Source organism: Mustela nivalis, assembly GCF_964662115.1.
Source record: "Mustela nivalis genome assembly, chromosome: 12".
Classification (NCBI taxonomy): Eukaryota; Metazoa; Chordata; class Mammalia; order Carnivora; family Mustelidae; genus Mustela; species Mustela nivalis.
The window spans coordinates 42,247,881-42,263,690 of NC_139031.1; the positions used below are offsets into that span (position 1 = coordinate 42,247,881).

The following is a 15,810-nucleotide window of genomic DNA, read 5'->3' on the forward strand; positions in this document are numbered from 1 at the left end:
TCCTACAATACTAAAAACTTACCTTCTTCCATTTTTAGGATAACAGAGTAAATAGATCATATGAATGTTCTGTGGTTTATTTATAAAACAATTATATTCAAGTCTTACCATGGAGTAGCAAAGTTTTCAATTCCTTTCAGTTTTTTTCTTGAAGAAAATATGTAGAGAAACCAACTATAAAACCCTCTAATTATAAATCAAATCCAAGATATTGTTGGACAATGAGATGCTTTATTAAATTTGATACATTTACTATATAAGAATTCTGTGAGGAAAAAAAAGGGGGTATCAAATTACTTTGGAACTAGGTCTCTGCATTATAAAGTATGTCCCCAAAAGATGTCCTCTCACTATACCCGATGGCTATAAGCATACAGATCACCAAAAAGCAGCAATAGCTTTTCCTGGTAAGACAAGTTTCAACTGACCTGCCCATGGTATTACAAGTTCTCCTACCAAAATAAAAAAAAGTCCCCATCCCCATGTCTACATAGTATCATCTCCAAGCAGGTGAGATGGATGAAGCACCTGGACCAGCCCTACATCTGTGCTTGACATGAGGTCCACACAGGGAAGGCCATCTTCCCCTCATCGAGACTCTACTTGAACTATTCCGAGACTCCTTGGAGGGGTGAAATGTCTAGAAAAAGAAAGTGAGAGAGAGAGAGAGTGAGAGAGAAAGAGGTTTCAATATTGAAAAGGATATACAAACGATCAAATTCAGCTGCACCAATGTTGAGGGGAAGGATGGAGAAGTTGGAAAATAAGCAGCTTTGCAAAATGTTCTCTGGTATGACAAGAACTGACCATAGGTGCCACTGCCCCTGACATATCATTGGTGAAGGCCACCCATTTTCTTACCAGGCATGGGTGTCTCTGCAATGAGGTGCTTGTGGTTGGTAAACAGTTCAGTGGAATCTTGTTCTATTGATCTTTCCTCTAAGTCTGATTCTGGGATGGTAGTACAGCCACCTAGTTGGAAAAAACATACACAGTATTTTAAGCAGTGTGTAGGAAAATCTGCCTCTCCACACGGCAACCGCAGCTTAAGAACATACCAACCATAAAGATAACAAACGATGTGAAAACAATCTTCAGGAGCAGACCAAAAAGAATAATTTCAAATGTCTCTCTTTGGTGAAAGATACTGAGAATGAGTAATTGCCCCCAAAGACATCTTTGCAACACTTAGATCACTTAGCAACAACAGCAGTGGTGTTGTCTTTAAATTTATTCTTTTTGAATTCAGAAAGTACATATGTGATATCTGTAATATAAGGGCACATCAGCAGGAATTCTAATACCAGAGCATCAGAAGCTATAAAAACCAAAGCACATCGCCCACAGCTATGAAATCTTTCTTGCGCAAAGAAGGTTGCTAGTGTCCTGAGATGGTGACTGTGGTGGTATTTCTCTGGACTTTGATTCTACCCCTGCATCCAGCATCTCACAGTACAGACACAAACACCTCATAATTCAACAGCAAAGCCATATGCTGCATCGCGGAAGCTTTCAATTCCATGTTAAATCCACAGTGACTTGAGGATGAGCCAGAACCACTGCACTTTTAAAATCCTGGGTATAGGGGCACCTGGGTGGCTCAGTGGGTTAAAGCCTCTGCTTTCAGCTTGGGTCATGGTCCCGGGGTCCTGGGATCGAGCCCCGCATCGGGCTCTCTGCTTGGCAGGGAGCCTGCTTCCCCCCCGCCCCCCGCCTACCTCTCTGCCTACTTGTGATCTCTCTCTCTGTCAAATAAATACATAAAAAATATTTTTTTAAAAAATCCTGGGTATAAGTCATTTGATTTTATTTACCAAAATCTTGTAGGGGAAACTCATGTAAGAATTTCTTGACTGTATCTGTAACTTGATTTGACTAATTTGCTATCATTTCCTGGAAAATGTACTGACATGCTGTATACTATACAAATTTCTTTTCCAAAGCCATTCTTCTTGTTAATGTAGTGTGATTTTTTTTTTCCTTGTCAGAGACTTCTCACACATGGAGTCCAAAGCCTCTGTACTCAAGTTTTGCTTATGCATGAGGGGGTTTATAAGGAAAGACAGGGTATCGCAGCACTGATTTGTAAACCACATGATTCAAATGAGAGGGAAGTGGTAGGATCCCACCACCTTACCATTCATTCCTCTACATCAACTCTGAACAAAGAAAATGGTGCCAAGGGAAACCTGAGAGAAAAGCATCTCCACATTCATCAAATAAGATTAGAGGTAGCCTCAGAAGTTCCCCAACAGGATATGTTAGAATTCTCCAACAGCACAATGGAACTTGCCTGGCTGTATCTGAAAACAGCAAGGGTCTCATCCAGAAGCAGGACCAGGGTTATTTTTAATTTCTTTCCAAAGCCTGTATATCATGGTAACAATGATTATTATTGAGTACTTTCTAAATGCTAGAAACCCTGTCCATATTATCATGAAATAGATAATATTATTCTCATCTTATAGACAGAAGACAGATCTCACGAGATGTAGTAACTTGCCAAGATCACACAACACAGCTCCTAAGGAGTCAGGAATAAGGCCCAACTCACAGCCAAGCCTGACAACTCCCAAGCACATGTCACCTGACACTTACTTTATGGCTCCTCAGTTGCAGCATTAGTCAAAGAGGTACTGTGGCTGCATGTCTCAGGTGTCAGCAGGTTCTATTCCACCTGGCAATCCAATGAGTGTGATGGCAAGAAGCACCACTTAGAATACTGTGAGGCCAGTGCATGCTCTGTGGTGCTGGGATCTTGGAGAAGTCCAAGAGATAGCACCCTTCTCCTCTTGAGCCCTCACCCAACTGAGATAAGAAGTAGGGCATGTGTGGTGAGGGAGAACCAATGATACCAATGATAGGGAAGAACAGAAAGAAGGGGTGTTCTTGCAGAACAGAATCTGAACTCAAGGGGGAAAAAAAAAGGACTAAGAATGGCTTGGTTTCTCACTGTATACTCACAAATCAGGTTAAGGCATCCCTGAGGCAGAGGGAGGGAGGAAGCTATCTTCACACATAAGGAAACCTCAGTATGCCCAGCAAACAAGTGGGAAGACTGCAGTGATCAGTTAATGGTATCTGCCACATTTGTGGAGAGGCAGGTCTCCACTGATTAAGTAGTGTCCACCTTTTTTATTCCAGCTGACTCAATAATGACGCAAGACAGAGGATAAAGACTTAAAAGCACTTCCTAGTTCTTTAATCACACAGACATGAAAGGACAAGTTAGTCATTACAGACTATGAACAACTTATGTTATTTCTTCTTTCTTCTTGGCACAAAATTTTTTTTCCTTGTCCTTAGTACAGTGAAACTTAAAAAAAAAAATCTTTCAAATCCCACTGCAGGGCTGACCAGTCACTTGCCCTGGGAATCCCATCCCCCTTTTTTGGGATGTCTCCATGTAGTCAGACTGAACAACCATATGCCTAGAGTTTCTTCCCTCCTGGTTTGGAAGAAAGAATAAGGTATGGGATCTGACATCCTGACCAATGGAAAATGGGAGAAGGGAAAAAGCTGGGCAGAGAATTTCCCTTCTGCCTCTCCTTAGGTAGACTCTGAATTATTACTTTTCTTTAACCAACCTCCAGGAAAGTACTATATGCTGGGTAGATGTACCTGCTGGGTCTCTTCATGGCTCTTTGAGACAAGTGGTCACCAGCACAGGATGAAGTACTTTATATTATATCGCACATTTCCTTCACTCCCTTACCTTTTTCCTCATCCTCCCTTCTCTGAGTTTGCCAAATAAACCGGCATTTTAATCCTTGCCTCAGGCTCTGCTTTATTGCAAAAATCACTGATACTGGAAATAGTTCTAAAAAAACAGGCCTTCAACACAGAATTTGGAGGTTAGATTGCCCACCTATGTGTAAGAAATAGGGGCTCCATGAGTGGGAGAAAACAGGATGGGCATAACGCTGTTATGTAATTATGTAAGCTTTCATCCATGGCTAACTGGAATGAAGTGCATGTAGACGTCAAGACTGGCAGATTGAATAGCTGTGGGGTGGAAATATTTATAATTATAAGCAGAATAGGGTGGCTGCTTCTGATGACCAGATATGTTGGGGAAAAAAGAAAATGGCAAGTTTGGTGAAGTTAATAGGCAATGGAAGGCACATCCTTAAAGTCAAAAGTCACTTAGGCCTTGCTAGTTTAAGTGAGATCATTGGACCCCAGAGCACTAGATATCACCAAGGGAGCTTGTTAGAAATGTGGAATCCTAGTCCCTTGCCCCACAGCTACTAAAACTGAATCTGCCAAGGACAGATGGGTATAACTGATGATATTTTTGCTAAGAAAAAAATACTTGTTTGTTAAAAATGTCAGAATAAATAGTAACACAAAAATAAAACATAAAACTTCCAGACTATCAGAGACCCTCTAAAGCCCATCCATGGAAGTGGAGTCTGGGTTCCACAGACGCCCAATGAAGTACCCTTGGCTTAGAGCCTGTGTCATCAAAGGATAAGAAGAAGAAAAACCACAGCTGGATGAAATCATCCAAACACACATTGTGTGTGCAGAACATAAGAGCCAATAGGCAAAAACAAATGAGAGCCAGGGACCTCCTGATCTGGAAATCATAGTACTATGGACTTAGTGTATTCTGGGAACCTGGGTAAGAATTCTCAGTGCATTAGCTTACTCAATCCTCAGGCAACCCTATCAAGAAGGGTTTATTGGCCCCATTTTACAATTACAAAAGTATTAATATTAACTTGTGTTTTTTCTTCAGCTTTCCCTCCCATATGCCTCTTCCTCCTTAATTTTTCCAGGCCATTTTGTGCTTCCTTGCCTTAGAAATTTGTACTGGGGCCATATCAAAAGTAATCTGAAAATACTCTTTTCTAGCCTTAGTTTTCCCAAAGCCTGAGCTCATGGAAGATACGAAAGTGTCTCTGGGGAAAGATTTTCTCTAGTGGTAATTCAGGGGATAAAGAGAGCCAGGCTGGACCACTCAGGGGAGCAAGGCATCAAGTGATGGAGATGCAGGCACAAGGAGAGCTAGGGATCAGGAGCCCCAACCTCAGCAAGAACTTGCTCACCCACCAAGCTTCTGCTGTGGGCTTAGGCAAAGAGGCTGTGGACAGTACTGCACCCTCATTTTTTGAGGTCCAGGGAGACAAGAGCCAGGGGAGGTGGGGTGGGCAATAATAACTGAGACTGAATTTCCCATCTTCTTGTTCATAAAGGAAAAAAAAAAGTTGACATTTTTGCATCCCTGACTTAGCTTTGCAAGACTAAGTGTCAGGCCTGCTAAAAAGTCTTAACTTATTAAATTTAAACCTAGAGATTACCTCATTTGCCAGAGGCCACACAGCAAGTCTATATGAGCTGTAGCCCAGCTCTTCCCATGACAGCCAAGCTTCTCAAAAGGAGCAGTTTTTAAAATTTCTAATCTTTCTAAACTAATACTTTTGTAAAATGTTCATAACAATAAAAGGAATTACTAAAAAATGAAATAAAAATATAACACCCCTCATCTATTAGTAGTAGATTTAATCTTTGTAAAAGTACTCTGTCAATTGCTAAAAGTTTCTAAACACTTACTCTCAATTTCAGATTCACAAAAAAGTCTACAGGCAGATGTCAGTCTTCTAGCCACACTTTGTTTGTTTGTTTAAAAGATTTTATTTATTTATTTGACAGAGATCACAGGTAGGCAGAGAAGCAGGCAGAGAGAGAGGAGGAAGCAGGCTCCCTGCTCAGCAGAGAGCCCGATGCAGGCTCAATCCCAGGACTCTGGGATCATGACCTGAGCCGAAGGCAGAGGCTTTAACCCACGGAGCCACCCAGGAGCCCCTTCCAGCCACACTTTGAACAGCAGTGACACGAGATATGGTCTACCTTAACTAATACAACATACAGAATTAGAGTTTAGGAATAATAATTCAGCAAACTCCTAATTATCTAAAGTTCAGACAGCCAGCAATCTCATTTTGGCAACAACAGGGGCTTCTCACCTTTCTGTTCTATTCAAATATCTGGCTGGCAGCTCCCTAACTGCATAAGTCCAGAACAGCCCCCATCTCCATAGCAGGGAGATGTTGATGTTCTCCAATACCTGTTGCTGCCACAAAAATGGGGATCCACTTGTATTTCTGTGCTCTTTTATAAGAGGAGATTCATTAAGAAAAACTGAGATCAGGAGTTGGAGCTCTGGAGACAGACACCGTAATAAGAGAACAATGTTGTAATTGGTAGGTAACCCTGCAGGTAAAATTTTACATGTGAAGCATGTATCATGTATTGTGAATTATCAGCATAGGAGCATTTGGAACAAGGTAGTCTATAAATTGGAGACTACACCAATGATGTTTAGAAAGATCCTTCTGAGGGAGTTTCTACATTGCCTATTCCTCTGAATTGTTACCAAATTATGCACAAACTCATTTGTGTTAACCATACCTAGCTGTAAAAACTTGTTTTCTTGCAAGTTAATAACCCATTAATACATATAGCAATCCTCATGTAGCCAGGAAACTACTTAAGTAAAAAAAACTTACCCGGAATTCTGAATAGGAATTCACCCTAAATTTACAAAGATAATGCAAGTCTAGCATTTTTTAGGGAGTCCAAACTATCCCCAAACCTGTCTCTGCATTTAAAAGCAAACTATAAAATGGTTGAAATTCCTCCTTAACCGGGTGGAACATATTTTCTCAACAAGGGAATTACACTAGGATTTCCTACCCACTGTCAGAAAAACAAACAAATAAAAATAACAATAAAAAAGAGCTCAGGCTCTCTCCCTAGGTTGCTACTGTGGCATTAACTATTAAGTTATAGAATTCAAAGGTCAAGATAGGAGGTCAGGCAGAAACAAATGTGACTATCCTCTGGAATACTAAAGAGAGATCAAAATCAGAATGCAAAGTAAACATTGATATGCCAATAAATATGTAACCAGCTAGCTGGCAAAAGAGAAAAGTAAAGCCCTCATCTGTAGTGTCTATGCATGTCCATGGTGTAAATACTCCCACCATGACCAGTTTCAAGCAAGCAAAGTGACATAGCCGACTAAGCCTGGCAGAACTGCACATAGTTAGCACTTTCACCATAGACTCTGTAGACAACAACCACCTGGAGAGCATAAAGTAAAAGAGTAAAGAGTTTTGAGGTATATTATCTTTCCTCCAGATACAATGTATTTGACAATAAATATACAGAATTTAGTTTTTAATAACAGCTGAATTTATCAACTAGCTCACAGAATTCCTAAAAATTCAACAATTGGTTCTCAGAGCTGGTGAGAGCCATCTCTGGCACTGAAGGTGGGCATGGTGTAGGGGGTTTAATGTGTTTTGAGTCCTCAATTCAAACTGTGGCACTGCATTTATGAGCCAACCAATCCTCTGGAGCAAGTTATTTCACTTAAACGAGCTTCAGTTTCCTTACCTATAAAAGAGAGACTATGGCATCCCTCCTTCATAAGAGAGAAATTGATGTGTGTGTGAAAAACACAGTAAGTCTTAACTATATTTTCAGATAAAAGTCAAGAACACTATAAAAAGAGTAAATTGGCTAAGATAAAGGTCCCTAAAGGTGGGAGTCTGAAAGGGTAGGGTTCACACAGGCTGAAGCACCTATGGGCCAAGACACAGCTCTGCAGCAAGAAAAGAAAGTGCCCAGAAACCTTAAACATGTGGCCACCTCTGAAATGGACTACTCTTTTACTCATGCCCTATCTTACACCTTTCCTTCTACTTGATCAGCTGAATTCTAATATTTGATCCTATCCCTATATGAATCCTGGTGGCCCAGGTTACCTGTCTCACCCTCTACCTTAACCCAAATAGTCTAAACCAGGGGTTGACCAGATAAATTATTTTTTAACTCCGCAGGCTATCTGATCTCTGGTGCAACCACTCGATTTTGCCATTGTACTGCAAATGCAACCAAAAATAATATGTAAACATAATTATCATTGGTTGTATCCCAATAAAACTTTATTTACTAGAACGGGTAGTAGGCCAGAGTTAGCCCATAAACCATAAATAGTTTGTCAATCCCTGGGCTAATCCAAGGCTCACAAAAAGTCACTCTTCATATAGTATCTAGCTCTAAAGGATCCCAGAGGCATTTACCACTGTTAGATTACCTTATAGTATTACTATAATAACTAGAAGGAGGAGGAGGAAAAAGTGGAGAAGGAAGATGAGGACGAGAGAAAGGAGGAGGAAGAAAAAAAGAGGAGAAGAAGTAGTAGTATTAGCAAGAGTAGTACTAGTTTAAAAGCATATTGTTGGGGTGCCCAGCTGGCTTTGTCAGTTAAGTGTGTGTCTTTGGCTCAGGTCATGATTCACGATCCCAGGGTCCTGGAATCAAGGCCTGTATTGGACTCCCTGCTCAGTGGGGGGTCTGCTTCTCCCTCTGCCCCTCCCTTCTACTTCCTGCTTCTGTGCACTCACCCTTTCTCTCAAATAAATAAATAAATAAATAAAATAAATTGTGAAACAGAGAAATTGAAGAAAGAAAGCATATTGTTTACCCCATTGCTACAATATTTTTGGTTTGGGCAGTGGTAAATTTTTTTTAATAGACTACTTTTCAAAACCATTTTAGATGTTCACAAAAATTTAGCAGATAGTAAGTACAGTGAATTCTTATATATCTTCCGCACAGTTTCTCCTATTGCAATACCTTGCATCAGTGTACATTTGTTATGGTCAATGAACCAATATTAATACATTATTAACCAAAGACCTTGTTTATTCAAATTTCCTTAGCTTTTACCTAATATCTTTCTTCTGTTCAAGATCCCATCTAGGATACCACATGATGTTAGTTGTCATATATCCTTTGGCTCCTCACAGCTCCTCAGACTTCCACTTGTTTTTGATGGCTTTGACATTTTTGAGGAGTATTGGTCAGCATCTTGTAGAATGCCTTTCTACTGGAATTTATCTGATATTTTTCTCATGACTAGACTGAGGAAAATTTTTATAGGAGCTTTCTTTTTATAAATTCTTAAGGTTTCCAATATTTTAGAATTGTCTCCAGGGGGTTATCTTTCCTTTTATCAAAAGTGAAAGCTAAGTGGGCAGTTACTGAGGTACTGTGGGGGAGGACTCAGTGAGACTTGACCTAGACTGTGAAACTCACAATAGCGGACCAGGCTGGGCTTGGTGGCAGAACCTAGGCCAAGTTATCAGCTGCCCCATCTGTAAAAAGAGGGCCTTAAAGAGGACAATCAGGAGGATTATATGAGACCATGTACACACAATACAGTGCTTAGCACATAGTACATTTTACCATCTCTGCCCTCTTAATTTTTTTGGCAAGATGTACTTTCTGCACCATTTTTGTGGAATCAAAGAACTTCAGTCTTCAGTTCAACTGCCTTCATTTAGTAGATATCAAAACAGAGGCTCAGAGAAGGTAGCTCATGCTGCTGATATCCCAGATCTAGTTCTGATTCTCTTGCTTCCTAAACCACTAGAGCTTTCTCAAGAACACCTCCTTTTCCAGAAAGATCTCAATGGGTTTGTTTGTGAGTTGGCTGCCCTAAGTAGTACTTCCTTTCAATGATACAGAAAATCCAGCAGGTTGGCAAGCTGTTCTTTGGGTGTATTTTAGGACTTCGCTGATTTATTTTCTTGGAATGGTGACCTTTGCAGTCAATTGGGTGTATGGGTGAGAATGTTCCATTTCTTCAGGGAGGAAAAAAATTTTTCTTCTCTCTTCTTCATACACGTGAGAGGAATCAAACAAGGTGACTGAGAATCACAAATGACCCCAGACCCTGCTCTGACTTGCCAGCCAAAGAATCCTCTGTTCACGTGGCTTGAATTGCCACTCAGATTTAAAAACAGCAGAAACCTCAAAAATATACACCAGTGATATTCTTCATTTAATCAAGATTTAGTTGACGAATAGAGAATTTTTTTGAGGTTAATGTTCAGATTTCATTTAAAAGGTTTGTAATTCACCTTTGAAGAGTGGGAATGGGTACTTCGAAAATAATACTTCAATATCTTAAATATGAAGAGGTTCCCAAAGAGACTATGAGTAGTAGTTTACGAATTTCTCTATAAATATAGCCATTGGGAAATGTTTTGGTCTCCCTCCCCTTATCTATCTATACATGTGTGAGTGTGAACACACACAAGCACACAGGCATACAGACATGTATAGGAGTTTTTCTGATAATTCTCCTTTACTGTGTTCATTTTCCTAATTGTTTTTAAATATATTTTTTTCTAACTCAAGGATACCACAGCTTGAAAAGCCAAGTATCCTACTGTACATTTGCGCAGTGATTTTAGCTGAGTATTTAGAAACTTTTCAGCAAAATGGACCAGTGGAAGGAAGGATGTAGGTAGAAGGGACAGGAGACATAGGATGAAAAGGAAAGGTGAAGAGAAAGGATGAATCACCCATATAGGCTATGATTCTGTTTACATAGTGCTGCTATGTAAGATATTGGGGCAACTTGCTGAAGGTGTAGATGATCAAATATTCAAGCATAAAAATACATTAGCAGTTAGGAAAATGTAATACAGAATACGAGGTATAGCAGGAAGAGTTGTGGATAAAACACAGATTAAAGACCTATACCAGGGCTACAGTGAAATAAAAGGCTCTGTGGGAAAAGTGAGGGTGTACTTCCCTAATCGATCCTCCACCAATCTCTCTTCTTCTAAATTGGACTTCAGATCAAAGTGTCTGGTCTCTCCCATACTTGAACTTGACATTTCCTTAAGAGCACATCATAAGTGGTAAGCTTATGCTTGTTGGAAATTTTATGACTAATGACTGGTGTGTGTGTGTGTGTGTGTGTGTGTTGCACACATGTGCGCGTGCATGTGCACCCGCACATGTATAACTCTGTTTTGTACTTAAGAGTGATTTTAAAGAACCAACATTTCTGTGAAATTGGGTTTAGAAAGCTATTTACTGAGCAGAAGTGTTCCAGAAAAAGAAAGAAAAAAATATATATATATATTCATGATTGTTAATAAATACAATTTATTAAGGCACAGACTTCATCAAAACACGTCTTGGAAATAAAGTTCTCTCAAATGTACCATATTGCTTACTGTGTTTCTAACACAGCATGTAAATCAGGTTAATATCATATGACGACACTGCTACTCTAAAGGAGGAACTGGAGAACATAAGTCTGTGTCTTTCTCATCTTCACTTCCAGCTGCCCCTTCCTTTATTGTAAGGTGGAAGCACCCCACCCTTAACCTGGCTCAATTTTACAGTTTCAAAATTCAGCAAAGCAGAAGAAGAAAATGCTTTTCTATCTAGTTCTAGGTGTCCAGCCCCAACATATAATATTTGCTTTCCTATGTTCTGTTTCAGTCCATTCTACAACTTTTCTTTTTCCCTGTATTTGCAGATGCCATGCTGACCATGTCGACAGTAACAGAGATAATAAAGGCTAGCAAGCAGGTGCAGGTCACTGTAATTTGTGTTCAACATGACAACTGTGGAATGTTTGGGAATCCAATTTTGCTGCTTTATAATAAGCTTTGATCCCCCCCCACACACAGGGAGAACCTAAAATGTGTTCAAGACTATGCATGTACCTATGTTTGAAAATATTTCCATTTCACACCTCACAGCAGAGACCAAGTGTGTGAATAAAAGGGAGGCTAATATATTTTAAGAGGTCTAGCATGTGTCTCAACAAGTTTTAAAATCCCCATAAAGGCTAAATACTAAGTCCCTTGGGGTGTAAGGGCTCCAGTCAGAGTCTGGATTTAAGAGAGCAGGGTGCTCCTGGCATTAAGAGGTTTCCACGACTTGAATAATGATAGGTGTCTAAGTATTCTTTTAGCTAGACCACCATTTAGAATTTCGGTCCACTTGGTACAGAGGATTAAGAAATATGGGAACATAGCTATTTTCATCCATTGAAAATTATGTAAACAGAATGTACCAAGCAGAAAAAGAGTCCTATTTACAAAAAAGCAAGTGCAGTCCATAAATCCTACAGATTGGAATAGATCCAGGTTAAGAATTTCTCCAGATGTCAGTCTGTAAACAGAGCTTCATAAAGTGAATTCCCCTAATTAATTGTTGGCAAGAGTGATCTTTACACTATGTTCGTGCATTATGACCCTTTACCATATGTAGGTGAATTGTTGTCTGGCCCTATAGATCATTAATCAGTTATGACACGAGTCAGGAGAAAGAAGCGAGGGTCAGCACAACTTCTGATATGGAGAGAAAGTACCATGAAATTATTGCTCAGAACTTTGCTCACTGAAGGAAATGAGAACTCTTCCTATTTATTTGCATTACATCTGCTTTTCTAACACATTTAGTTCTTAACCTGGAGCACTTGGAAAGACACACACCCAGTAAGAACATAAACATGGAACTTAAAAGAAAAAAGAAAGAAAGAAACCTACTCGCTATTTTGTTAAAGTCTCCAATCACAATGTTTTCCCACATATTAACGAGGCCATTAAATCCTCCAAACAGGAATACAAAAGTATTACCAGGCCATTGTAAGAAGGTGGGGAAGAAGAGAAAGTTAATATTTGCTTTTCTTTGCCAGCTGATCAATGTCTGGAGCAGTCTGCAACAAAATGCAAGATCTATTGTCTTTCAACTAGATCTTTTCTATACTGATAAGTACAGTATTTTCTTGTTCAAAAAGAAGGTGACTGTGGTTTTTAATTTCCATTTTGTTTCTAACTGCAAAGGAAATCCAATGTGCAACTGGAAAGAGACAAGATTTTAAGACATTTCCATTTCAAATACTTTCCTCTCCTAACTCCCACTTCAGAGACCAACTCTCTCTCAAAAGTACACACGTACAAATAAAACGTTATAGCCACAGTTGAGAAAGAAAGGAAGCCAATAGTTCTGCAATAATAATTTCTTTCAAAAAATGAAATGAAATAGTAAGAGCATAACTCGACTTTGCCCGGACACCACATAATAAGAGAGCCAGTGTTCCTCTCAGCTTCCCTCTTGCATCAAGTGGCTATTAATTCCCCAATGATCCTGACAACATTTCTTCAACTTGAGTTTCTTTCACAACCCAACCCAATTAAAAGCCATAATCTTGACCAAACTGTGTTGTTTTTAATAATGACAGAGTCTAGGTGATGATTACGAAACAAAGAGTTCAGTTAGGTCACTCTGGTTGCAAACAGGTTCAGAGAAAAGAGAAAGAACACAATGGTTCTGGAGAGTGCCTGTCCCATCATATTCTTCAAATACAATGAGGAACCCGAAAAAACACTCAGGAATCATTCTAAAGCAAATTTATTGTCTAGAGATACATTTCTAAAATAGTCCATTAAACAATGTTATATCTTGCAGAAAAGGGAAATGTACACAGGATAAGTTAGCCCACTGATCACAGAGAGGGATATCCTGAAAAGGGGCACTGCATGGCAAGAATCACCGTAACTTGAACCAAGTCATATAAATCTGAGCCTTAGTTTCCTTTTCCCAGAAATGCAGAAATTATAGCATTTATCTTATGAGAGAAAAAGATTAAGTTAGTTAATACCTGTAGTATAGTTATCAAAGAGCCTGGCACACAGCAAACTCCCAATAAATGTTAGCTATTATTTTCAATGATTAACCCCCAATATACATTAGTCATTACAATTACAGCCAATCACACAGGAAACTGCAAGACAGGAGGACAGCACAATTTATACTTGACACTTCAGAAAATGCTCAAGTGAAAACTGAGGCTGGGGTAAGCAGACCAGTGGTGGAATGTTTCCACCTGGACCAAGTGGTCAAAACCCAATTGTCAATGATGCATTAAAATAATTCACTTGAAAATAGTGCATTCCTTTTAAGATGAAATCAAATAATATTAACACTGGGTGTTAACCACACTGGAATGAAACTAAAATAAATATAATAAGTAAGTGAAAATTTAAAAAAATTTAAAAAGATGAAATCACTGAGAAGTTATTGTTGAAGATGACCACCCCTCTTGAAATCACAAAAGAAATTTTTTTAAAAGGCTCACAAGAAGATAGTGATGATGATGATGATGACGATGATGGGTGCATCATCACATTCATTTTTTTCTATTTACCAGCAGTGCCATTATTACTGAGAAATGCAAACCCACGAGACACTATGACATAAATGGAAGAAACATTAAGATAAAAGGGTAAAAGAGTGGTAGGTTTGCTTTCTCATGGGAGATTGAAATGGCCAGCAGATGAACCTTAAAAGAGGAAGTCTGCTGACCTAGTGTTACTAAACATAGGAGGCAGCCAAGGAGCAAGGGAATAAAGCAACGCATTTAAATGTATGCCTTGAAGGAAGCAAATACCAATTATTTTTATATGACTTTAATTCTCCTAGTGAATACTTTATAGGTGTTGGCAAGTCCTTCTGGAAAAGGAAGGGATTATTAATGAAGGATTCAGTGGCAACTGCTCACCACCAGTACTCTAAGAAATAACACTTAACAAAGAGTCATTTAGTTAATACTTCATCTCTAAAGATATAGAAACTTTAAGATACTTAAAAGACATCAAAGTATTACAGTCACATACACAGTCCTTTCTATTTCAGTTTCCAGATGATTCTCTAGCCTACACGGTAAAGAAATAAGCTTCCCATAGGGGGTAGGAAAGAGAATCTTTTCCTCTTATGCCAAGAGTAGGTACTTAATATATACTATTATATCATATATATATATATATATATATATATATATATTCAAAAAGGAATTCATGAAACTTGAAGAAACACACAGGAAACAGTCCTTTAAAAAGTTATCTTTGAAGAATGCTCTACCACATGATTCCAGAATTGCAGCTGGCGACAAGCCACTAATGTAAGGTAGCCAATCTGGGAAAATGCCCAATCAGGTCCTGTATTCTATCTTGATTCTCAAAGAGCTTAATCCATCCCCTCTAACCAATTCTCATATCATGTGAAATGAAATCTCCCTGGCTAAAATCTTGCTCTGAAAATTTTCCAGTTGCTTCAAGAGCATAAACTCTCATGTAAGACTGTCAGAATTTTAATCCCAGCCCCACCATTATTAATTGTTGTTTTCTTAAAACTAGTTACTTGATTATTTTTCTGACTCAAATCCCTTATTTGTAAAATGTGGATAATAACTGTACCTAGCTCATAGGTAAACTGTAAGGGTTAAATGATTTAATTTATGTAAAGCACTTCAAATCGTCCCTGGCTCACAGTAAGTGATATATAAGTATTATACTACTACTACTACTATTATCATCATCATCTTTGCCTTATATTGCCAAAATTATCTCACCTAAGCCTGAGATTCTCATTGCAATGAAAGGAGATTAGCCAATTTCAGGGTGGAAAGCAGCAACTATTGTCTGACCTCCAGAAAAATGAACTGTTGTGTTGGTCAAGGAAAACCTTAATTGGTCATCTGGTCTGGCAAAACAAAATAAAACAAAATGAAAGTGACCAGTAGGAAATACCAGCTTGGTAAAGAAGAACAAAGATTAGAGTCTAGATAAATAATCATGGACAACAAAAAAAAAAGATCAAATCAGGACGACACGTTCCTACATCTTCCTCCATTTCTTTGCTCCTCTTGATGGCAAAACTTCTCCAAAGAGTTGTTGGTGTTTGTTGTTTTCAATTCTTTTCTTTTTTTTTTTTTTGTTGTACATGAATCCCCATTCTAGCCTTTGCCTCTACCACTCAAGTTGCTTCTATCAGGATCACTATGACCCCCAAGTTACTAAATCTACTGGGCAATTCTCAGCCTTCAACTTACTTGATCCCCAAGCAGCATCTGACTCAGCTAATAACTCCATCTTCTCTGAACCTCCTTTTTCATGTGACTTCTAGGATACCACATTTAAC

The 15,810-nt window shown here is 38.9% G+C and overlaps 1 protein-coding gene across 3 annotated transcripts in view; it reads right to left on the reverse strand.

The window, feature by feature from the left end:
• Nucleotides 1-211: 211 nt before the first annotated feature.
• The window catches only part of BBS9 (Bardet-Biedl syndrome 9), a 458,943-nt gene continuing 443,344 nt past the window's right edge, over nt 212-15,810 (reverse strand). For all 3 annotated transcript variants that reach the window (XM_082691753.1, XM_082691755.1, XM_082691754.1), the window contains 2 exons: nt 862-972; nt 212-640 (listed from right to left, as the gene is read on the reverse strand). In XM_082691753.1, coding sequence (XP_082547879.1) covers nt 609-640; nt 862-972 — 143 coding nt within the window. In that variant the 3' untranslated portion in view covers nt 212-608. The remainder of the gene's footprint in view (nt 641-861; nt 973-15,810) is intronic.